This window comes from Marmota marmota, unplaced genomic scaffold (genome assembly GCF_001458135.2).
Source record: "Marmota marmota marmota unplaced genomic scaffold, marMar, whole genome shotgun sequence".
NCBI classification, from domain to species: Eukaryota; Metazoa; Chordata; class Mammalia; order Rodentia; family Sciuridae; genus Marmota; species Marmota marmota.
Genome location: NW_026000093.1, coordinates 25039479 through 25064228, shown reverse-complemented (window position 1 = coordinate 25064228; position 24750 = coordinate 25039479). Strand labels below are relative to the sequence as shown.

Sequence of the window (24750 nt, the reverse complement as noted above, 5' to 3'; positions counted from 1 at the left end):
TCATGTAATCAGTAATGATGTGAGTTTTTAAAACAATAATCATTTCAAATAACATAATAAAGACACATACTCAGTAAACTCTGTTCTCCTCCTGTTGCTTAATTAAATTTGGAAGAATGGAGAGAAACATACCCCAAACATACCTGCGTATAATGAGTACATACAGGGCCAGAACATCTGAATGGACAATATGGGTTACATTCATGTTCATAAGGGTAGCTAAAGTCTCTCACTTCATCATACCATGCTTGCACATGAAACGTTGGGGGTCTATACCTGTTAGAAGCAAATAACGACAAAGAATAAGTTGGAAAAATTTCAAAACAAAATATGGCAAAATAGATATATAAAACTTGGTTGAAAGATAGTTCTGTGTAAGTTGCACATTTTAAGCACTTCTGTCCATTATATTGTATCAATGATTTAAAACAAGCCTAAAAACCTGCTGACAATTCTGGTATGATATTTCATTTTTGTTATTTATTTTATGATATTTTATTCTTTTAAGCATCAAGGCTTTGAAAGTCTGCAATGAGAAATTAATAAGTATTTCATTTCTAGCACTTATGTTTTTGAAAACAAAAATTCACATTTTAAGCTACCTTCCCCAATGTGCTCCCAAGTTTTGTCCGATGGATGGCAGCAAGCTTGCAGGTCCATGCTCCCACAAACAAGTTTCAGCCCAGGATTCTGCAGATCTTTCCAGCTCTACATCCCATGTCTACAATTCAAAACAGAAATAAAATAAAGTTACAAGAATACAGTGTGCACATAGAAAGTACAGACATCTCTTAGGTTTATAGTATTCATTATTCATTTCTTAGGATTTCTTCCTTCTCTACAAAGTCAACATCTTGGTCTTATCATCTTGATTTTCTTATCTAGACTTTTGCATTAGTCATCTAATTAATCTCCTTGACTATGTATTTCCTTCAGCCAATCTGTCTTACAAATGTTGAGAGCTACTAAAGTGATCACAAATATATTTTTCTGCTTAAACACACCCAATAATTTTCCATACACATAAAACCCCTGGTCTTTGTTCCTTACGATGACATGCTATTCCTTGCTGGTATTGTTTCCTTTGCCTTAAACTTCAGTTATTGGTCATATGCACCCCTACTCTTTTTTTCCTATCCTACCTTACATAACACAGTCTCCGTGATACCTTTTCAATTCTTTTAGAAATTTTGAAGCTCTCAAAGACTCTTTATTTAGCACCTATGACACTATAGTATTAATGTCTGATTGCATGTCTGATCATTTTCCTGAGACATAAAGTTGTCACAAGGCAGTTTACCTCATGCATTTTCTGAGTCTGTCAATAAATGCTGGTTGAAAACATGAATGAATAATAAATTTGATTCCTATAAATTATATATGATTTTTATACATTAAATTAAATGACAACCAATTCATTTTAAAATAATCTATAAGGAAATTATTAAAATTATAAAATGATTACAGAAATAACTTTTCAAACTCTGGGTTTAGAATTCAACTTGGTATTTAATTTGAAAAATAGGCAGTGTGCTAAACATGATAGTAAAGGCACTAAGTCAGGTAGAAAGGGGTTTGATCTTGGCACTACCACTTCAGTGTTATGAAGACAGGGAAAGAGCTCAGGGAAGAGAATATGAGTACAACTAAAGGACTAGCAAGGAGATTTCAGAGAGTAGATGAACTGAAATGACATTTAGGAATCTAAATTCCTCAAAGTTGATGGGAGACAGAAGGTAAGTGGTAAAGAAAAAGAAAAGGTGAAGACTGACATGTTATAAGAAAGGAAAAAGGGCAAGAGAAATAGATTGTTGTAACAGAAGTATGTGTCTATGGATTTCCCTGGCAGAATCTCAGCAGGTGGTACAAGGACTATATATCTGAGAGGTAGAGCACAGAAATATATAATTGGAGTTCTGGAGTTCTATGTGAAGAATTATGCAGTTATTCACCCAAAGATTAATTTATTCAGGAAAAAAAGATGTAGAATGAGAAGAATAATTTAAAAAATATATATAGGGTTACCAAAATCGAAGGGGAGGAAGAACAATTAAGATTGTACATTGTGTCAGAAAAATGATCAGAAAATTGAGAGAATCTAAAAAGGACTAGATTACAGGAACGACAGAACAAGAGATTTAGGTAATCAAGAATGGGCAATAAGATCCAGTGCCATATAAAGGTTGAGAAATATGAGGTTTGCTAAGTACCCATTCTGGATTAAGAGCAATTTCAGATCAGTGATGGGGAGAAGTCTTAATAAGTAAGTGGAAAGAAGGTGGAGAAAAGCAAGCATGGGTGAATTAATGCTTTGCACAGAAGGAAGAGAGGCGAGGTAGAAGTTGAAGAAGGGAGGATGTCAGGGTGTGGGGAGAATTTGTTACTTTGATTTCAAAAAATGAAAGAAACCATGGAGACAGACAGACAGACAGACACACGCACGCACGTGCACGCACACACATACACACACACACACACACACACCCCAGTGTGAGGAACAGTCTCATAATTCATTCATAAAATTTCCCTAAATAATCATTCCTCTCCATTCAACTGTGAATCTAAAAGAAAATCATGTTTTCAAAGTCACAAAGTAAAATCTAATCAAAGTTAGAATAAGTATATTCCTATTATTGCACACTTTTATTAACCAGGAAAATATACAAGGATATATGTTTACATGCAACTAAAATCTTAGGAGCTGTAAGACTTTCATAAAAACTTAAATTTTACTGTTAATCAATGTCAAATATTCAAGATAACCAGTTTTAAGACAAATGTGAGAAATGCATGCTACAAATAAATATTTATCAGACATGTACTTTTTGCTAATATGGGCATACTATTCATTAACTTGTAACAATTAATTTGTTTGACTTAATTTTATAATTACGTATTTTATCTATTATATGAAGACATAATGCAAGTTGCTATAGTTATCTGTCTAAACAAAATTTAGGTAAAAACTAATGAATTTGGCTAAAGTCCCAGAAAATGGGCAAAATGCTGATTTTCCTTTTGTTTCTAGAATGTTGAAGAAATAATCAACTCTCAAAAGCAGTCATGTTTCCAAACAGAACTAAGAAATAGGTTGTCCTTAAGGGACAAATTGTCTACAATGCTGGAAATCAGGGACTTGCATCTTGTTAAGTCATACTACAAAACTACACTTATCCTAAGGTTTCCAATCCAGCAACCGCCTGTCAGGAACAGCCAGGAATTGGAGGAAGATCACATACAGATCTAGATGGCTAGGGAAAAAATGCCTAATGATGTTTTAAAATGCTCTCCCCTCATAAGGTATAGATGAATTCCCCCCTCTCTCCTTCAGTCTGAGCTGCATAGTGACTTCTGATAAACAGAATGAGGTTGTAAGACTTCTAAGGCTAGGTTAGGAAACAGAGCTTCTATGTGCTTTTGGTTTATATTTATTTTAAATTCTAAGAAACATCTTGAATAAATGAACCAACAATTTAAAAGTTGGGCCACAGTAAAGAGATAGCTGGAAAGACAATGTGGAGAGACAACACAGAGATGGAGATCAAGAACAGTTTGCTCCAGCCTTGTAAGCTCCAGCCAAGCCCTCACGTGATGGTGCTCCAGGTCATGGAAACATGTAGGACCCCAAAGGAGCACCACCAGCTGACCTGCATTAGAGTCCTGAAGACCGTCATTTGAGGTCATTTTGCTCTTGTTTCACATGATTCTATAATCTTAGATGTCATTTTTTTTGGATAAAATTGAAGATAGACCCTTTTTAGAGAAGATATACAACTAGCTTCAAATTAATAAATTTGTAAATTTTGATAGTTTGTTTATATATACTATATAGAATTTAAAATAAAATCTAAAATATTTCATTCATATGCTTTAGGCTAATTTTTCTTATTTGTAAAATATGTCAGCTGAAATTTGATTACTCAGAAAGATGACTTTGAGGACTAACTTCATTTACTGTGTATACACCATGTGTAAGTTGCTTCTAAGTTGCAACTTAAATTTTTGGTTAGCCCACTGAAAATAGGAGGAAAACACATTGAATAAACTATAATATCACCAATAAGGTCATTATTATTTTAACATAAGGGCTGAGGCAGAGAGGGCATACAGCAAAATTCAGTCCTTTATCAATATTTAATAAATATTAATTAGTGACAATTTAAAAGAAATTATTTAAAGAATGTAATCAAGAATAGGTATTTAGGTCAGATTCAATAATACAAATCAAAAAGATTATTAGAACACAAGGTACTGGAAATATAGCTCTTCTGGAAGAAATACTGTCTGTCGTGACATGATGACAGTATGGTATGTGTATATTTTCATTCTACAACATGTTATTTCAGGTTTTAAGACTATCAATAATTCATTGTAACCATTCTGTTTAAAATGAAGGTTGGTCTCTAAGAATTGCTATTTAAATTCAGGTTTGAAAATTAAATCAAGATGGCCTAAGGGGCTTTGGTTTTGTTTCTTTCCCTCTCTGAAGTATTCACCCAGCATTCAAGTCAAACTACACTAAAATTACCATTTTATAAAATGGATCCCAAGGTATATAGAAATGAAAACGCCTTTGTTTTCCAGCAATATTTATATGTTGTTCCTTCTTGGAACATAGTAATGTCTTCAATGAAGTTTTATTAATAAAAGAAACATTGAGAATACTATTGACATTCTTTATTTCATTAGTATTTTTTTCCTGGTTTTTGTTTCTGTAGTATTGGGGATTGAACCTAGAGTTTGCATACTCTAGGCAAGTGCTCTACCACTGAGCTACACTCCCAGCTCAACATTTTTAAGCCAGTCCAATATGGCGGCTCACTTATTCCAAGTATGTGTGTGTATAAATTTAAATCTTAACAAAAGACTTTGAATACATAATGACTTTCGTATTAAAATATTATATTTGTAGAAAGTAGAAATTAATAGTTATCTGGACTAACATTAAACTTTGACCACTATCCTTTGTGAAATCTGAATGAATATGAGCAATTCATATTCCCACCAGGATATCTGCTATCCTGCTCAAATAGATTATTCAATAGTAGTTGGAAATCATTCAAGAAGATGGCTTTAGTAGAGGTAATACTACAAGCTTACCAATAAGTTATATCACTGTATATTAGGCAAAAAGACTCCTTTGAAATTTAGTGTTTTCTCTCTCTTAAGTATGGAGAAGTTTTCTCTTTAACAGTTTTAAGTATTTTCAAGTACATCTTCTTGAGCATAGTAAATTTATAGCTATTTTCAGATCTATATACTTTGGAAATTGAAGTTTTGGGAATTCCTCTTCATAGCTTCAAATTTTTTATTGCACTATGTCATATAAGAGTTTAAGATGAATGTTGATTAGTCACTATGAACTGTTTGGAGATGAGCATTATCTGATAACTAAGTCTTTGCAATTGGTAGTTGCTATGATTTGAATATGAGTAGTTGTCCTCCAAAAATACATATATGACGACTTGGTACCCAGAGCAGCTCTGTTAAGAGGGGCTGTGAAACTTTTAGGAGATGGGGCCTTATGAGAGGTTCTTAAGTCATTGGGGGTCATACTCTCATAGGACTGTGGGCTCTACTCATTTTCTCTGCTTCTCTGCTTGATATGTGACTGCCTGGTTCATGATGTGCTCCCACCATTGCCATGGGCTGTCCTCACCAAAGGCCCAAAGCAATGGGGTAACCTAATCCTAATTTGAACCTCAAAAACTGTGAGCTAAATAAACCTTTTGTCTTTATTAATTGCCTCAAGTATTTTGTTTTAGTAATATGAAGCTAACACAGTATTAAAAACTAAAGTGGAAGACAGACCATATTCCACATAAAAGTTAAACATCCATTTCATACAGAACATATTATAATCAATTATTGAAATACTATAAATAGCATAAAAATATATAAGACTAAATTTGTTGTATGTTTTCACAAAAGTGATATATCTTTAATGTATTCCCAAGATGAATGTGAAAAAAAATCATAATCGGTTCTTAAGTATCATACTATTAGGTAATCTAATGAAATGACAAACACAAGCCCATGACATAATTTACAACTTAATGTGGACTTTTAAAATATGCATTGCTTTCTAGCAAAATAATAATCTAACATAAGCACGGTGGCATTAAAAAAGCAGTAATGCTGGACGTCTGAATCTATGTTGGATACTCTGGCCTTGCCTTCCCACCACTGAAAATTTCAAGTAACATGATAAAAACTATTTCCTAAAGCTGTTTGAGCATTTGGAATAAACTCTGAAAAATAAATTCCACGGTCAAGGTCAATGAGAATTTCCTCTCCTATGTGGAAGCTAGAAAGGAAAAGGGGGGAAAAGATGAGTCTTTGATCTCATAAAAATAGAAAGGAGACCAGAAGAATAGAAAAAGAGGCCAAGTGGGGAAGAAAGGGAGGAAAATAGGGATTTATTCAATATAGCAGAATGATATTGACCAGATTACATGGTTCTATCATTGGCACATAAGTATAATTATAATGTCAAGTTTGGTTTCTGTTTTTCTTATCTGTAACATCAGAGAAATGGAAAATATATTTTTCCTTCCTTTTAGCTTTAAATGCTATTATTTGGACTTACGTTCCCTTGGAGATACCCCATAGTACTTGCAGCACCCATAAGAACATACTAACAATAAAATAATACTTCTGCTGACAATAAAGAGATTTTCTTAACTAAGGGGCAAAAGCAGTTTTGTGACTTCCAAGATCACATAACCAAGTAGGCTTCAGATGTTCTAATTATGAGTAATTATTAAAGTAGAGCTCAATTGTTTCTGAGCCACTTGTATTAACACTGTTCAAAATAGATAAATATAACAAAAGGTACGAATTTCCAATTAAGGGAATAAGAAGATATTTTTAATCAAGAAGTTAAAACCAGGCCTCTCTTTAGCCTTGTCCTGAAAACACAATGGTAATATATTTGAAATAAGGCACAGTCCTCTTTGTGTAATTTTTCTGACAGTTAACAGGAACACAGTGATTTTTGTGTCAACTCATGAACATCAAAGTAATTTAAATATATATATATATATATATATATATATATATATATATATATATATATAATTATCTTTTATAATAACACCTTTACAAGATTATTCTTGCTATCTCACCACTTCTAAAAGACAGGTTCTTAAATTAATCATCTTACTTCAAAATTGAATACCTCCTCAAATCGCCTGTGTGTGATTATTTAAATCAGAAACTGCAATAAAAATAATCTGATGAAATGTGTTGCCCATGTGATCCTTTCTTTAACTGGATCACCCAGATATCCCAACAATTCATTATTCTATGGAAGCAACATCAGACAGTTTAAAAGTCACCGGATTCAAATTCCAAATACAACTCTTCATTCTAAGTCTTTAAAGTAACTTTCTTTTCTTCCAAACAGACATCAGCGAAATAAATAAACAAATAATTCTGTGCTGAAAAGGCATCTGATATTTTAGTTAGCAAGTCACCTGGTACTAAAAAAGCACTATGGAAAAGAGCCGCAATGTGCCCCTGGCCATTTGAGGTTACTGCAGGTATTCAACTGCTCTGTTTCACCTGTCCTGAAAAGACTTTGTAGTTGTGGGGAAAATGCACAAGGCTCAGGTTTCAAAGAAAGCACTTAAGTCACCAGCACAGAGGCACTGCCAGCTTCTAAGAGAGCAGGATCACCTCAAGGCCATGCACACACTGAGGTCTCCAGGAAACTGCAGAGACTGTGAGGCAGGCCAGGCAAGGTTCCTTTAAAATTGACTCTAAAACAAAGCCACATCACTAAAAGAAAAGTAGTAACCCATGAGAGAGATGCCTAAAATTAATTTATTTCTGATATGGAAATCTGAATTCCAATTAAACACCCATGTTTTAATATTATACTAATACTATACATATACATATTTTTTTTCTGGGGGGAGAGGGGAATTTACAGGGGATTGAACTCAGGGGCACTCAACCACTGAGCCACATCCCCAGCACTATTTTGTATTTTATTTAGAGACAGGGTCTCACTGAGTTGCTTAGCACCTTGCTTTTGCTGAGGCTGGCTTTGAACTCACCATCCTGCCTCAGCATCCTGAGCCACTTGGATTATAGGCACATACCCCTGGGTCCACAGCTACTATATTTAATATTATAACAGATGCATAATATAGGGCAGATTGTCCTCATGGGGCAATAGAGCCATTAATTTGAGACAACACTTACATTACATTTGTCCAGAATTTCTATTAATTAACCTCATCTCATTGCACCATTGAGGCCCTTGTGGCCAACCATTCTCAACATGGGCCCTTTACAGCTGCTCTAATAAACTTTTACTATGGCTCCTAATGTAAAATTTGGCTTAGAATAGATCACAAATAAACACTTATTGATTATTTCTAGTCTCACATCTGGCCTGGGACTGAGCAATAACTTAGGTCAGATGTACCAGAACATGAGTTCCCAGCCTTAGATAACCATGCTTAGAAACCACTAGGGAATACTGTCAAAATATAGATTATGACTCAGTTGGTCAGGAGAGAAATGCTAAGCCTAACCTGGTGCCAGGACCGTGCTAAGAAGCCATGCTTTCAGTAGTAAGGTTCTAACACCTGTCCATTCATATTTCTTGGTCACACCAGAGATAACCACAGGTTATCTTCAACAGGACTGTTCTCTCTATCCTCTCGTCCTTAACTACTTAAACCCTATCCTTTCTCCTCTTGGAAAGTCCCTTCTCTTGGAACCAACGGCAACCACAAAACTCCCTTTATCTCACCCTCCTCTGAATCTTTTTTAAACATATAAGTTACCTATTACTATATGTTATGGTTTGTATGTGTTGTGGTTTAGATCTCGAGTGTCCCCCAAGGCTCATGTATTATAGGCATGGTCCCCATGAAGCAATATTCAAAAGTGGATGTCTGGAGATAGGACAGGATTGTGAAGGCTCTCATCTCACCAGTGGATTAATTCATTGACAGATTCATAATTTGAGGGTTTTATTGGGAGATGGTGGAAACTGTATAGAAAGTGAAGCCTAGTAGGAGGAAGTAAGTCAGTGTGGACATGTCCTGGAAGGGTATATCATGTCTCGTGTCCCCTTTTCCCACGCCCTCTCACACACTCTCTGTTTCTCCTCTCACTGTCTATCTGTCTCTTTCACTCTCTTGCTCTCTGCTTCATGGCCACCATGAGCTAGCTGAACAGTCTTCCTTCCACCATGATGTTTTTGCATTGCAGTCAGCACACAATGGCCTGAATCCTCTGAAACCATGAGCCAATATAAATTTTTCCTCCTGCCAGTTGATTTTCTCAAATATTTATCACATGAATGAAAGGCTGACTACCACACTACATATTCTCCTAATTCTCTCTATTGCTTTGAGTCTTACCAAACCAGAATTTTAACTCGAAATTTGTGCCTTATACTTTTTTTCCATGGCACCTGTGTGCCTGAGACTGGGCAATAACTTAGGTCAGATACACAAGAACCTAAGTTCCCAGCCTCAGAGGTACATGATGATTTAAATTTAGGTGGAAGGACGTCCGTTACATAAGGGTAAGTCCCTATCAGTTGAAGTTGAATTTTTCTGTAAATGTCATAACTTTTTATAGACTTTCTGATAAAGGCTACAGTAATGCCATTACTCTGTTCATTGTCACATAAAGAGAAGAGTCGTTTACTCTTTGGGACTAAGCTCTCAAGATCTGAGGAGACCTCAGTATTCAGTTTTTAATATTTCATATATTTTATATTTTAAGATCAAAATAATAGTAACAGGGTTTGAAACTAATTAAAACTTGCTTTAATTTACTGCACTTAGAGATGCCTACTTTAAAAACAAACATTAACATGAAAATTTTGTAAAAGAAAAAGTTGGTGGACAGATATTCATTTTTCCTCTCTCACTGTATTGAGAATTCTGTGTTTTTTCCAATGATTCTTGCCTCAGGAATGACAGGTTGCTATGCTTCCATAGAAAGCCATGCAAACTCTATGGTCTTCTGTTTTCTTGACTGCCAAGAAGCTGAAAGCTATTTTAATAACCACAGCATTTCAATCAGATTCTTCACTTTACTGAGGAATATGCCTACAGCATCCCCTTCCTGACATTTAAAACAATGACTATCATGATGGCAAATATGCACATACAGCTTTCCAAAGTCTTTATCTGAAAACCTGAGAAATAAACATTATGTTATTCTTCATTTGTCTCCATACAGCTATCTCAGCCCCCGATGTCATGTACTATATTTCAAAAGGCTCAACTACCTAGAGTCCCCTCAGGCTCTCTGGCTTCTGGTTGGTTTTGGCCAATGGAAGACACAGATGACAAATCAGGGCAATTTAAATACTGATTATGCCTTCTGAGTCCTCTCCTCTCTGCCTGTCCATGGTGATGGTGTTCTCTCACACAGTCCAGTTCCAGGTTTCAGTCCCACTAAGTTGTGGCTCCACCATTCAAGGCTGAACATCCAACCATCTCCTGTACGTCTCTCACCTTAACCCAGTCCACACTCTGCCTATAGACCTCTCTTTATTTTATTTTTTTTCTGTAGAGCACATATTAATGTATCATTTTTTTCCTGAGAAACAAATATCTGAGTATAAAAGGATCTCAAAATTTTTTATCAGCAAACTATCTAACATATTATTGGACATATTCCAGATCTTAATAAATGTTTTCTTCTTCCTATTACTCTAAGAATCACAAGACTCTAAGAATCTGCTGTAATTAATATGAACTTTTAATTTCCATTTGGAACCTTGTTGATATTCACATGACCAAGGATGAATTTCAAACCCATTTTTTTCATCAGTGTTGGGGATCAAACTTGGGGCCTCTTGCATGCCAGGCAAGTACTCTGCTGTAAGCTATGCCCTCAGCTCCCTAAATCCAAAGTTTCGAATGATCTAAACACAGGATAATCACTGCCATCTAAAGTTCAAATGAAAGAATAATCACAGAATATGAATTAAAGTTTAGAGTAAGTTATTCCTAGCATTGCTTTGAATCTCTTAATAGTCAAATAATTGGAGACCTTGCTAACATTAAATTCCCAAATTACATTTCTTCTAAAGCTTCTAACTTCAGGAAATAAATGATACAACAACATGTGCTCTACAGAAAAACTAAATAAAAGAGTTTAGGTGATACCAATACTATCTATCATCTATCTATCTATCTATAAGTATATACACACACATACACAGAAATACATGTTTGTATATATACATGCATATGTATCTATATATGCTAAGACAAATATTTTTAAAATATGAAGAAACCCAAAGTTTTGAAATAATTTGTATTGATTTTCAGAAACCAAACTAAATGCTGCCAAACTACTCCCAATGAAATGTTTCTTTACAGGTAAGCAGAGAAAAAAATTAATAGTGATATGCTGTTGCTCAAGTCTGCCATGAGTATCACTCAATAGAACAAGATTCTCCATCATTTGGGAAAATATCCCCTTGAATATCTACAAAATAGAGGCCCAGATCAGTTCACACAGATCACATCTGCCACACTCTCCCCTTCAAAGCTGCACTCATATTTACCTACCAATAACTACAGATAAAGTTCTCACCATCCAAATGCTCTATACTATAGACCCTACTACATAATCACTATAACCTCTTCCAAATACCATTTCAAAATATACCTCTTCTAATATACCTCCCCTGGCCACTCCTTCGTTCTGAATTTGTTATGCTTATGCAGTTTAAAAGATACTAATGTTTTCTTCTTACTACATGGTGATTTATATGTTGAAGACAGTTCTCAGTGGAAAGCCTTGGCATTGTGATCATTCTACCTTCAGGAAGATCCCCTCCCTGCCTTCAGAGAGGTTCTGACCACCCCACATCACATGACAGAGATGTCAGTGACTCATTGTAGCTCTGAAAAATCACCAAAATCCATGAGAATTTAAAAACCCGTCATGCTTACTAAAGAAGTTTTTCCCTCTAATCAAAAAACTGCTGCACTTAAAAATGGAAAATTAAGTAAAACATAAGCTCTCTACTTCACTGGGAAGAATGCCTTTGCAATTTTCTAACGGAACTAACTTGTCAAAACAGAATCAAATCCTTTGCATTCAGTCCACTTTAAATTGTTGAAAAATCTAGTCATCTTTGTATTCATTCATCACACTGTTTCTCCTTCCAACTAGCATAATACTGAGCTTAGAGCACCTGTGAGCTGCTCAGCTGGGGATTACAAAGATTACTACAGCACAGTCTCTAACCACACAGGAATGCAAGGACACGGGGGAGGGGGGACATATAGAGAAGAGGCAGAGGCACGTCTAGGAGGTTATGGAAACCAGAACTGGGGTGGAGGCAGCATCTGACTCTGGAGGGAAGGTTTATTCAAAAGCTGATTATGAGGAAAAGTAGAAATCCCTTAAAGAGAAAGAATCTGCAGAGATGAATGAGCTTGATCAGCATAAAAACTCCAAAGGCATACAGAATGAGTACAGAGATGTTCCCATGTAATAGCACTGCTTTTTATTGTTTTGGTTTTACTCACTTTGTTCACAAAAATCTCAGCATAAGAGACCTCTTGGTCTTTTCTTCACAGACAAGATCTGATGTCCTTCCTCCATCTTCATTCAAGAGCCACCCCAATGCATTATCATGTCAGTCTTTGGGTGACTGCTCTTTAATGTAGGGTTTGCCAAGCTCTCCCTTTGCAACATAAAAGGGAGAGCTCATAACAGTAATTCCATGTTCATGACAGGTCTCACCTAGTAGCTGACTATCCTATGGTCTAGTTTCCACTCCATCCACACCTGCCCTCTCTGAAATTCGCCTTCCTCTCTTCTCACTCATATGCCTTTGAAATGTCTCCTGTCACTGGCAGCTCTTTCACTATCCAGTAGAGTAGGGTCATTGCCTAATTTTGATGTTGCATTTCCTACTCCTCAGATGGAGCTCAACAGTAGGCCGACATAGTGGACATGCTGTCCAAGCCTCTTCATTTCTGAAGTCTAAATACTTAGGAGTAGGAAAGGGGCTTCTCTTCTCCTGCATCAGTTGTTACACTTGCTATATTATAAAAAAAGAGAAGGAGAAAGAAATCATTGAGAGGGAAAATTGAAGAAACTGAATTCTGGAGTCAGCTATTCATGTCTGCTTTTAAACCTTGCTTCCTGCAGGAGGCAGAAAGCTTTCCTTCTACTTCATATGGGGATCCCAGCAGTTACCATAATCACCTGGAACCTTGTTAGGAATGTCGGATATTAGATCCACCCCTAGATCTACTAGGTCAATATCTGCATTTTAACAAGAACCCAGGGAAGTCTATGCACATTAAAATTTGAGGGAAATGGAATAAAGTACCCCTATTTCTACCCCACAAACCATATCTCATTGGTTTTTCATGAAAAATACTTTCTACCCTTAATATCCCGGTAACTGATTTCAAAATATGTGTTGGTTAAATGTGTAAAATATAAAGCATGCACTGCTTTATGCAAAAGAGACTGTGTTGGTTTTCATATTTTGCCTTTGAAGTTGATGAGCCACTAATACAGGCTATCTGTTTTCTTTCCCCCAATAAGCTACATGTAGGTAGTTGACATAGTAATACCTTATTGATTCTATTAATCAGTATAGAGTAAAGAAAATCAGTAAGATTCACCAGATCACAGTGTTAGGTTCCTATCTTTGGCCAGTTCATAACCCATAAATGCAAGTTACTTAGTTGGGTCAACGGTATTTTTAGAGTTCCTATACAAATATCTATATTTAGCATTCAGTTTTCAATGTAAACCTCAAATATACTATCTGGTCTGTGTGTCCTGATCTGTATTGTCTAATATCCAGATACTTTAAAAATAGATCCCCTCCTATGATGACTTAAATTATCTCTTTCTTGCCTAGTCAAGCAGTGACACTACGGGTAGTGCCTGGATAGAGTGGTCTGAACAATGGCAAAATAGAAAAGGCAACACTATTTACCATCTCTGAATTTTTTTTTGGTAATATCATGACATACTAGTAAACTTCTCCCATACCTAATAGACTTCTGAACTTAAAGTAATGAGAGAAAAGTGAACTTGAAGTATCTCAACACCTCCCATACGTCTGACTCCATAAGTACCCTTACCCAGAATCTCCAGAATCACTATTTCATAATAGTGATAATAGTCCTATCTTTAAACCCCCTTCTTTCCTTCCCACTCAATCCCAGCTGATGCTTTTGCTTTGTAGTTCACCGAAGTAATAAAAGCATTCATATAAAAATTCCCTTTTCTTTATCAAACACACCAAATGACCTACTTCTGTGTCAACAGCCTCAGCCTTTGCTGTTTGAATAAATGAACTGACTTGTAGTTCTATTTTCTCTCTCCCACACCAAGGACTTTCTCAACTTGTTTGTTTCCATTGACCTATAAATACGTTCACAAAAAATCAAAACAAAGCTTTTCCATATGCCTCTATAGCTATAGTCTCCCATTTCTCCAATTTCCTTCCCAGCAATGGTATCTTGAGTAGGTAAGTTACTTCATTTGCATATCCTCTAATCTCTTCTTACTCCTCATCAGGGCTTTTGGGCACATTTCACCCCTGAAATCCCATAAAAAGGTTACCAACAGCCTCCATATTGACAAAATTAACTTATCTTCATATCTTACAGCTTTTTCAGCAATACTGAAAAAAGTGACCTCTCCTTTGTCAATCTTTCCTCTCCTGGCTTGGGCGACACCAACTTATTCTGTCTTTCCCTCCAAGCTTGCCAGCCACTTATTCTCAACTTCTTTGTTGGCTTCACCTTTCTGCTGGGTCTTTACATAGTACCATGCCCCTGGGCTCAATCCAAGGTGTCGACCCCTGTAAATAAGTCTTCTCCTTAAATGATGTTGCTCGGCAAGTTGAGTTCAGATAGCTCCTAACAATATCTATATGATCCCCACACTCTTATCTCAATTATTTTCATCTCTTCACTGACCTTAAAATGCAACTGAGGATGGCTCAGAACCTCAAACTAAACTTAGCCAAAATGAAACTCCTGATTTCACCTTCACCTTCTCCTGCTGTTTCTCCTCCTGTCTCATCAAATGCTTCAACTATTCACCAAGGGGCTTTTAAAAACCTCAGAACAGGAGCTGGGGGGATAGCTCAATTGGCAGAATGCTTGCCTTGTATGCATAAGGCTCTGGGTTCAATCCTTAGCACACACACACACCACACACACACACACACACACAAAAAAAAAAAAAAAAAAACACCTCAGAACATGCCATATTCTTTCTTATACCTCACTGTTTACAAAACTAGTCAGCAATATTATTACCAAATATTCACTGAAAGCACAAACCTCTCTCCATCTTTATCAGTCTCACCCTAGCCCAAGTCACCACTATCTTTTACCTAGAATATAGTGATGGATTCCTAACTCAGTGAAAGGCTGAAAGAGATTGACACTGGCAATAAGGCTACATCAGTTCCTTAAAAGAAACTGTCCAGTGGCTTACCATACTAGGAATAAAATCCAACCAGACCCAAAAGTTCTCTGGCCCATGCTTGTGTATCTCTTTCATCTTCACTTCCCCTGTTACTGAAGAACATTCAATCACATTGACCTTCTTTATGAAGCTCCAAAAGATGACTTAAAGACCTTGTGCTTAGTATATTTCTTCTGCCTATAATAATAGTCTGTGTATCTCTGCTTAGCTGACTCCTTGTAATTCAGTTCTCATTTCAAAAGCCAACAACTCAGAGAAACCCTCCCCTACTATTCAACAGGACTAGTCAATAGATGCTTAAATCATGTGCAATTATTTGGTTATATGAATTCCTAAAAGGAATATCTAAGAGAATACAACCCGAATGATAACAAAGAATGAATGATCTTGAACTATCCCTCTTAACTGTGATTATATATAGCTACAAATAAATATTTTCAATTTTTCATGAAGGACTTCAGTAAAGATAACAGAAAAATGCAAGGAAATTGCATTTTCATATAACTGCCTGTAAATTTGAGATCTGTTCCCTCTTGAATTTCCTTTCTAAAACTAAGTTGAAAAATTACAGTTAGCAGAGCATTAACAATATGTTGTTCTGTTCTGAATCTCACGCTAATGTTCTCATCTTCTGTTATGCAGAGAGTAGGGTAAATGGCTGGATTTAGGGACTGGGGAGGAAATAAATTAGGAAAACAGCAGACTTCTTTTTTCAAGGAAGTTAGAAGGCAAGGTAAGTTCTACCACCTCTAAATTTTTAGGATTGTGCTGATAACGTGAGTATCAAGTAACTGGTGATGTTTGGAATCTCTGTAACCACTCTGGATGCCCCTACAAGTTGACAGATCCAGAAACTTCTCCATCAATATTTAAACTAGAATGGATAATGCCCTCAGTTTTCAAAAACCTGAAGCCTAGGCATCAGAGATTTAATTTTGTACTAGATGCAGAAAATCCCAGCCTACTAGCAGCAAAGTCAATTGCATAATCTGGCAATAAGGCTTCCTTGATTTTTTCAGGATCAATGTTATGATTACAAAAAGGTTTACATTCACACTCTTGCTGCTTTTCAACACCTTCACAGCTGCCACCACATTCCTAGCCACCATCACTGTGATTATTGCAGTCACTCTGTCTCTCTTCCCGTTATTGCCCCTCTGTTCACCACTTAAATATGATTTTCAACAAATCAAAACAGTCCTGAGTAAGTATAAGCTCCTCCTCTATTCAAATCTCAAAAAAAAAAATTTTGTTTAATCACTAAAAGGGAGAATCTCTATAATAACCTGTATTTTTCCTTGCTAACTAGTTCTTCAACCTCGTTTTCTACACTTCCCCAGCTTTATCAGCCACATTGCCAGGTCTGGACACTCAGGGGCTTCACATCTATTCCTTGCTAGGAATAATGCTTGCTGTGTTCAGTGCTGAGCCCCAAACAGTGCATGGTAAACACCAACATATATTGAACAAAAGAATTAATATTATTACAATTGCAGAATTTTGTGGCATTCTTCTCTGATTATTTCATTGTAACTCCATGCCATGTCTTGCCTGTCTAAAGCTCTACTTCAGTTGCTTACATTTAGTAACTCCCAGAACTCCAGGGAGTTCCTCTACAGTTATTATAAAGTTCAGTAGAACTGGGCTATAAGGTCACTTTATTTCTACAAGCAATATTATGTACAGTGCAATTTCCAAAAGAAAAAAAAAATTAAAGTGTCAATGCATTTTTTAAAATTCAATTTTCATGTACTTTAAATTTTTGTAAATGAAGATACTTAAATCAAAATATAACTTTATTATTTCTAAGCATTCTTACTGAAGTGAAATAATACTTTGGGAAAATCAAAGAAGCTATTTCGTCTGGATATGGTGGCACATGTCTGTAATCCCAGCAGCTCAGGAGGCCCAGACAGGAGGATGGTGAGTTCAAAGTCAGCTTCAGCAAAAATCAAGGTGCTAAGCAACTCAGTGAGACCCATCTCTAAATGAAATACAAAATAGGTCTGGGGATGTGGCTCAGTGGTCAAGTACCCTGAGTTCAATCCTCGGTATTAAAAAAAAAAAGCTATTTTAAATTTAGAATATAGAAATTTTAGTTACTTTAAATAATGATAATATTCTATGAAACATAAAGGAAATTTCATGTACCTTTAAGTGCATGTAAGTACTGCATAAAGTTAAAAATATTTAAATTTTGAAAATAACCAGAGAAGCACTATTCACAGAAAACTATTGCGTTAGGAATCAAGAATTACAATGAAACTTTCATTATGATAAACTGAGGATACTATTTTAAAGTAAGAAATGTATAAACACTGAGCTATGGGTCAATGAGTCTAAAGCCATCACGTGTTAATCTGCATTTATTTTAGATATATATTACTGAGGGCAAATAAGAGATTTATGAGAGCAAACAGCAACCCACAGCTAGAGATTTTTGCACATCATTTGTACATCCCAGATTAGCATCACCCTGTTCAAAAAACAAGGTTTCCCCATGTTAAGTTTCTGGAATTATGTGCTATGAAACACATAAGGAAAAACCCAATTTCCAATTTTAAGCATGGCCTTAGAAAGAATGCAAGGGACACACTGGAACCAAGCCACTGTTTGCCTCATCACACACTGCACATTGAAAGTACCACTGGGTTCACAGCCTCCGGTTGCTTAGCAAAAGGAGAGGCCTTCAGTGGTATTTTGTTCACATTTGGAATGCAGTCCTGCCAAGCTTCTGCCCATATCCTCACCCACATTTGAGATGAGAGTAAACACATCCAGCCATCAACCCTCCCAGATGGCTGCCAACAGGTCTCAGGAAGACATGGAAACAGCAGTAATAGCGGGAAATGGTTTATATAATTGGGCAGTGTGTCGTTTTTAGGTCAAGCGCTTGATTGCTAAGGCACATTCTAGACATAGCTGCACTTTGTACAATAGTAAATGTTTTAGATTTTAGTTGATCTATATAATGTTTTAAGAGAACACATGTTAAAAAATGTGTTAACAAGATACAAATACCCATTACTACTTTTTGCTATTTAAGTTCCAGGACACTTGATAATTTTTAGCATCCCCTGAGTATCTGAAAAAAAAATTGTGAGGGGTTCTGAATTATCTGAAGTATTTATGCCTTCTTCTCAAGTTGTTTCTATTTTCCATTAAGTGTCTCTGGTGTTGGTAATATTCTTTCTTCCAGAACTTTAATTATTTAATAATAAATTTAATTCTTATTACCTGACCTCCTTAGTTATCCCACATATAATCTCACCTGTTCTTTTATCCATCCCTTCATTCAACACATATTTACTGAGCATTCAATTAACAAACACTTACTGAATACCTCTTCTATGCACCAAGCATTGGATGCTAAAGATAAATAAGGTATGATCCCTAATGTTCTAGGAAAGGAAAACAGAGAGGCAAATATTTTATTGCAATGAAACTTAAATACTATTAACAGGCTACAATGAAGTGCTTTAGGAGCAGGATAAGGAAATCAATACACCAAAGAAAACATCATAGGAAAGAATGTTTCAACTTAGTCTTGAGGGATAAATAGGAGCTTGCTAGGAGAAGACAAGAGTATAGGTGAGTGACCAGCACATATTTGTTTAAGGAAAATGTCAGTTTTCCTAAAAGGGAGGAGGGTGGATTAAGTCAGAAGTAAATTAGAAACAGATTGGTATAGTAGGCAGGTGGAAAACTCTACTACCCATGTAGATATGAGGCAATGAGCAAATGAAATACAAGAGGATAAAATAGAAGAGATTCTGAGACAAATTCAGAAATATTCTTGAGACAAACTCTACTGAACTAGGCAAGTAGTTGGTATTTGTTTTTTGTGTGGAAAGGGATAGCAGGACTTGAGGATGTGTCCAATTACCTGTTCGTTCATTTGTTTCTTGGGACTGAGCAGACAGACATCAGTGATATTCACTTAGAAAGATGACAGGAAGGAATGCAGGTGGGCAAATGAGAGTGAAGGAAAAGGTAGTTAGTTTCCTTTTCAGACATCCTTTGCTTGAAATCCCTGTGGAAGAATATCACACAGAGATCATGCAAGGGACAGGAAGAAGTATGAGAAAGATGTGCACAAAGAGAGCGCTCAGATGGAGAGATGGAACATGAAGCCATGAATATCAGAGTGTATTTAAAGTCATGGAGAAAAGGCACTGTAGAAGTAAGAAGGACAAAAAGCAAAATTCTGGGAAACAAATTTTAAGGATGAGCAGGAAACAAGGACATAGGAATGTATAAGCCAAATGATGAGGTCCCACAGCTCATGGACCGAAAGGCTTGAAGAAAGCAAACCTGTTCAACAGACTTCAATGTGTCCTCTCACGGCAACCTGTGGGCTTTATATTTTTTCACGGATTTTACCAATGAAAGAAATAATATCCATAATGGTTACCAACCATCAGAGTTAATACCAGCAATCAGCAGAGAAAAAATATGACCCTATTTAGTTCCAAAGCCAGTATTTTTTCCTTTAAAATCCATTGCGTCTTCAGCAAGAGTTTCCTTTGATGACTAAAAGGATTCCATTTCTCAATGTGCCCTAAATTAAATATAGAAAATCTCTCTTCAGGATTACTGGTTCCTGTCATCAATAACTCATTTCTCCCCTTCCTGACTCTGCCACATGTGTGTGATTTCATCAGCTCGATGTGCTTCTAGTTCCTGATAATCAGACTGACAATCCTTGCCTCCTGCATGTGTCTGATCCTCTTCTTCTCGTTGACATATGCCCTCCAATCTCTTATAGAATTCGTGGTGCTGACCACCTTCACGAAACACCAAACAGCTCATCATTCTAACTCACAGTTAGAACATTCCACCACTCTGTGCTGCCCTGGTATTGTCCATAAACAAAGGATGTTGTGTTCTGGCTTACTAGAAAAGTTTCAGGTATTTCTATTCCTTCTTCTCAACCTGTAAGTTTTGCAAGGGAAGATGCAGCTTTCCAGAGTCAATGTTTAACCCTCCAAGTTAAATGAGGATAAGAGTAGGGTGGGGATGTGATGCCAATACGTGCAGATGTGGCTTGGCTACCCTGGCACTAAAATAAGCACTAATTGTAAATAAGGTAACTGGTTATTCAAACATGGAATAAGAAATGACATACATGGTATACATGGCCAAAAGTGGTGGCATCTATCATAGGACATGGCAGATTTTATGAAAACAGCTCTTTGGACAATTTTTAATAGTATTTTTCTCAGAATAAATACATTCTCAATAACAATTTGAATCAATTGTATTTTACAATATTGATCCATATCTGTACTTATACTATCATAAAATACATAAATCAATAGTATTTCCAACAAGTAATATTTTTTAAACTTCCCCCTGAATGTGGATTCTAAAAATCCTGTATTCCAGTATTACAGTGAAGCACTGAACTCCTCTGAAACCTGGTTAAAGGCCAAGACACAGTTCCAGTGCTAATAGTATCTAAGGGCAACACAACATAAACCCTGGCTGGTTTCTGAATCTACATTTCAAGGACAGAATGAAACCAATGAAACTAAAAAGAAACCCATATAAACATCCCAGACCAGACATCATACAATAGACAGTTATTTTTTTTGGAAGTCAGACATGAAAAGGAATCACAGAACTGTTCTTTCCTGATTTACATAAATTTCTTAAATCACACACAAATATTTTCAGATTTCCTTTTGTGGGTTTGAACTCCCAAGTTCTTCTTTATTTTAAAGAAAAAGCTACTGAATACCTAGCCACACGGAATAAGCATAGAGTGGCCTACTTGGAAAGACTCCCTAATTGGGAGCCTGGTTGAAGGTTGGTAGATGAAGAAGTCATGCTGTCTTTCACTATGGACACACACTTTAAGATACACAAGAAGCAGAAATAGGAAACATTCGAGATGTTATATCCTGCACTGAATTTTGAGAAGAGTTTAATGATTTCTTTAGATGATATTTTTAAACATATGAGGAAGAAATAAAATTAGTTGTATATGGCAAGATCTCATATCTTACTGAGATCTTGTGAGACACCAGTTAATGAGCTAAACATTGCACAGGTTATCTATCTCATTTAATCCTCACAACAATTGTCTAAGATTAGTACATGCATTCATTATACATAAGGAAATGAAGTAGAGAGAAACTGCCCCACATCATACAACTAATGGGGGTCAGTGCCAAAATTTAAATCCACACAGCCTGACTCCTGGCCCCCAATTCTCAAGTTCTCTTGAGTACTACCTACCTTCTTTGGGGTAAAATATTTTGTCCAGTAAAAATCAAAACAATATAATGCAATATTTTCTAATGGGTAATGGAAATTTAGACTTCTATATTTCTTGAAAGTTATCTAAATGAAGAATACCCAAGACAACTAATGTAAATGTAGAAAAAAGGAAAAACCCGAATGCATTAAAAATAACCACACCCTGCAATGTATGCAAAGGAGAAATATTATTTCTAATGTTCTTTAAAGAATCTTTGGTGTCACCAACTACTATTTACTATCAGGCTTTGCTAGTGCATAGCTAATTCATGGAAGTAATATCATGAATATTTGACGTTTTCTAAATATGGAGAGTAAACTAATACAGAAGTAATTTAGTTTCCCAAACTTGTTAATTTATGCTGAGTAAATATAAGGTTATCAAGGATAAGGTGGATATTTTTATTTAATACTTTGCCCAGCCTTATTTTCATACTTGAAAGTTCACAAAAAATGAATCCAGGGAAGGGGAAAGTCATTGCTGAAGCACTATAACATATAAAGCAACCACAGAAATATGCCCTTTACAATGTCAAAGGCCCACTAGAAATATATATATGGAATCCAGAAAGTTTCTTCAGATTCATTATCTCGGAACTTTCCACAACCACCATTCATAAGGTTCTATCAGATATTAGAATGTCATTATTCTATTAAGTCACTTAAAAGCCAATGCCCCTGCTGTCCAGCAGTATAGAGACTTTCAGGTAAGAGTAGGATTTGGAGCACTTTAGTTGCATTTGAAGGTACTTAATTCTCTGAAACTCAAAGAGATCTTAAAAATAAGAGGAACATTAATAAAGAATGTGCAGAGGAAGATATCCTTGAACAAAAGCTTTTTTTATTTCATACAGGACAATGGTAAAAGATTAAAGAAAAGTATGAAGAAATCTAACCATGATGGCTGAAAGCATCAATAAACATTTCTTTTGTATTTACCAACTGAAAAACATCCTTACCATATACTCCATATTTGAAGCTGTTGGATACACCTGACTTCGTAATTTATTATGAAGGTCCAAGATACTTTGCATGTCATTGTCTGTGATGGCCCTTTTGCCTCTTTGCTTGGCCGTCCACCACTCACCATCCTCATCCATGTATTTTTCCAACAGTTTCTCCAATAAAGTGGCGTTAGGAACCACCATGGCTGGAATTATTCTAGCCATGAATAGCACTGTGGTTACTCTCAGCCACTCTTGCACGGTACACTTCATAATGAATGACCTCAGGATTTCCCCGGGAAAATCTCCAAGACAGGCTCTTCCACTCCTTTTGGCTATAACGACATGTCACGTGATTAAGATGAACGTACCAGTAGATATTATTAATACTCTAATAACAAAAGCAAAACAGTAGTTACAAAGGGAATGTGCCAGTTTGTCTATATAAAACCTTTCTGAAATTAGTTATCTACTTTCTTAAATTAATTTATCTTCAATCCATTTATTTTTCTTTTGGAGTATTTTAAACAATGCACCATTTCCACAAAATAGAGAATTATATTTTCCAAGATAACCACGAGGTCAAAAACGAATGGGAAAAGTAGATCAAGAGAGTCTAAGCTAGAAAAAGAAATTTTTTTCTTAAATACAAGACTTTAAATTTCTACACATTACATAGTGCCTGAAAAAGGTGTTATCTACCTAGAATGTTTATTTCCATCTGGAGGTTCAGTGTTCCTCTCTGATGACTTTTAAGGTATTTTTGTTTTTAAATTAAGGCATTATTTGATTCCAGTGTCTCATTTTTTGTTAAGAGGCATTCATAATGACCATTACATTTCTGAAATTGAGGGTGAATGTTTTAAAGAAGTATAAAATGCAATTCATACTTGTATCCGTGGGCACATAGAGAGGACCCAATGAATGATAAAGGGTCACTGGGGAAAGTCTCTTATCCATGCACAGGTCAAGAACTCGATCAGTCTTTCTTGGAAGGTTTGTGCCTAACCTGTACCTCATCCAAGAAAGCCAGCAACTTCAGAGATTTTCCTCCCTTATACTAAAGGCGCACACTTAACCGAATGGAGAGCGCGCCTCTGGGGAGGTGGTGAAACCAACAAAGTCACTTACAAGAACAAGATCCCGCTCATCTCCACAGCCACTGCTTTCTCAGTAGCCCACCTATCCTCCATGCTGGACCATTCTTAACAAGTTGGCTTTTTATTATTCTTACTTAGAGTTAAAAAGAAAAGGGGAGCTAGGAAAAAGTAGCAGTGTGACCAGTGAATGATGCGTTTTAAGAAACGCCCTTACCTCTCCAGTGTGAAGTTTCCTACAGGAGCTGAGCCCAGCAGGACGGCCGGCCTCTGCAGCCGCCTCCAGTCTTCACACTCCACTGCAAACACACAGCCCTGTTCAGGAGAGACCCGGACACAGCGAGTCCCTGAGCAAGGAGGGCGCTGACTACAGGGGACGCGAGCCTCTGACTCCTCGGTTCCTTTCAAACCTGGAAGAAGTAGCAGGCAAAGCGCTCCAAGTTAGACCAAGAGCTTTGGGGCGGAAAGAGAGCTGCTTCGTTAGCTTGCCACGGTGGGCGCCCAAGCGTCTCTAAGCGTTATCTGCAGGAGCAAGGGGCGGGGACACCAGCAGGGCTCGGCAGCGACCTCGCGCTCCTGCCGGGTGCAGTCTGGGCGCGCAGAGCCAGGCGCCAAGCGCTTCCGCCGCTCCCTCGCGCTCGCGGGCATTTATTGCGGNGCTGCAGCGGCCCGCCCCGCTTCTCCTGGCGCGGGGAAGCCAGGGCGCCCGGCCTTTGTGGGCGAGCTTTGGACCTCAGAGACCAAGAAGGGCATGGGCTGAATCCTGGGAGGTGTGTGTGAGGAGGTCCCCCAATTCCTCCCGCCCCTTTGGATTCCTCTACTTTCAAAGAGCCTCTTCTTAGTTCCTTTCTGATGAGATTCTAAAATGCTTCAATAGCCTTTACAGAAACGTAGCTGCCCTGCCTGAGAACAGGGGGTAGACGTAGGGGGTTATCCACACCTTAAATGGAGGCACAAAGGAGAACTGGGGGAGGGAT

General features: G+C 36.8%; 1 protein-coding gene across 2 annotated transcripts in view; it reads right to left on the bottom strand.

Annotated features, from left to right (window-relative positions):
* Positions 1–24408, bottom strand: part of Crispld1 (cysteine rich secretory protein LCCL domain containing 1) — a 44949-nt gene extending 20541 nt beyond the window's left edge. The window contains exons 1-4 of one of the 2 annotated variants that reach the window (XM_015485715.2): positions 23991–24408; positions 22692–23011; positions 603–721; positions 144–276 (exon numbers count right to left, since the gene is read on the bottom strand). In XM_015485715.2, the coding sequence (XP_015341201.2) occupies positions 144–276; positions 603–721; positions 22692–22949 (510 nt within the window). In that variant the 5' untranslated portion in view covers positions 22950–23011; positions 23991–24408. Of the gene's footprint in view, positions 1–143; positions 277–602; positions 722–22691; positions 23012–23990 lie in introns of those variants that run through there. The other variant, XM_048783074.1, reaches the window with a different exon arrangement.
* Positions 24409–24750: the final 342 nt, after the last annotated feature.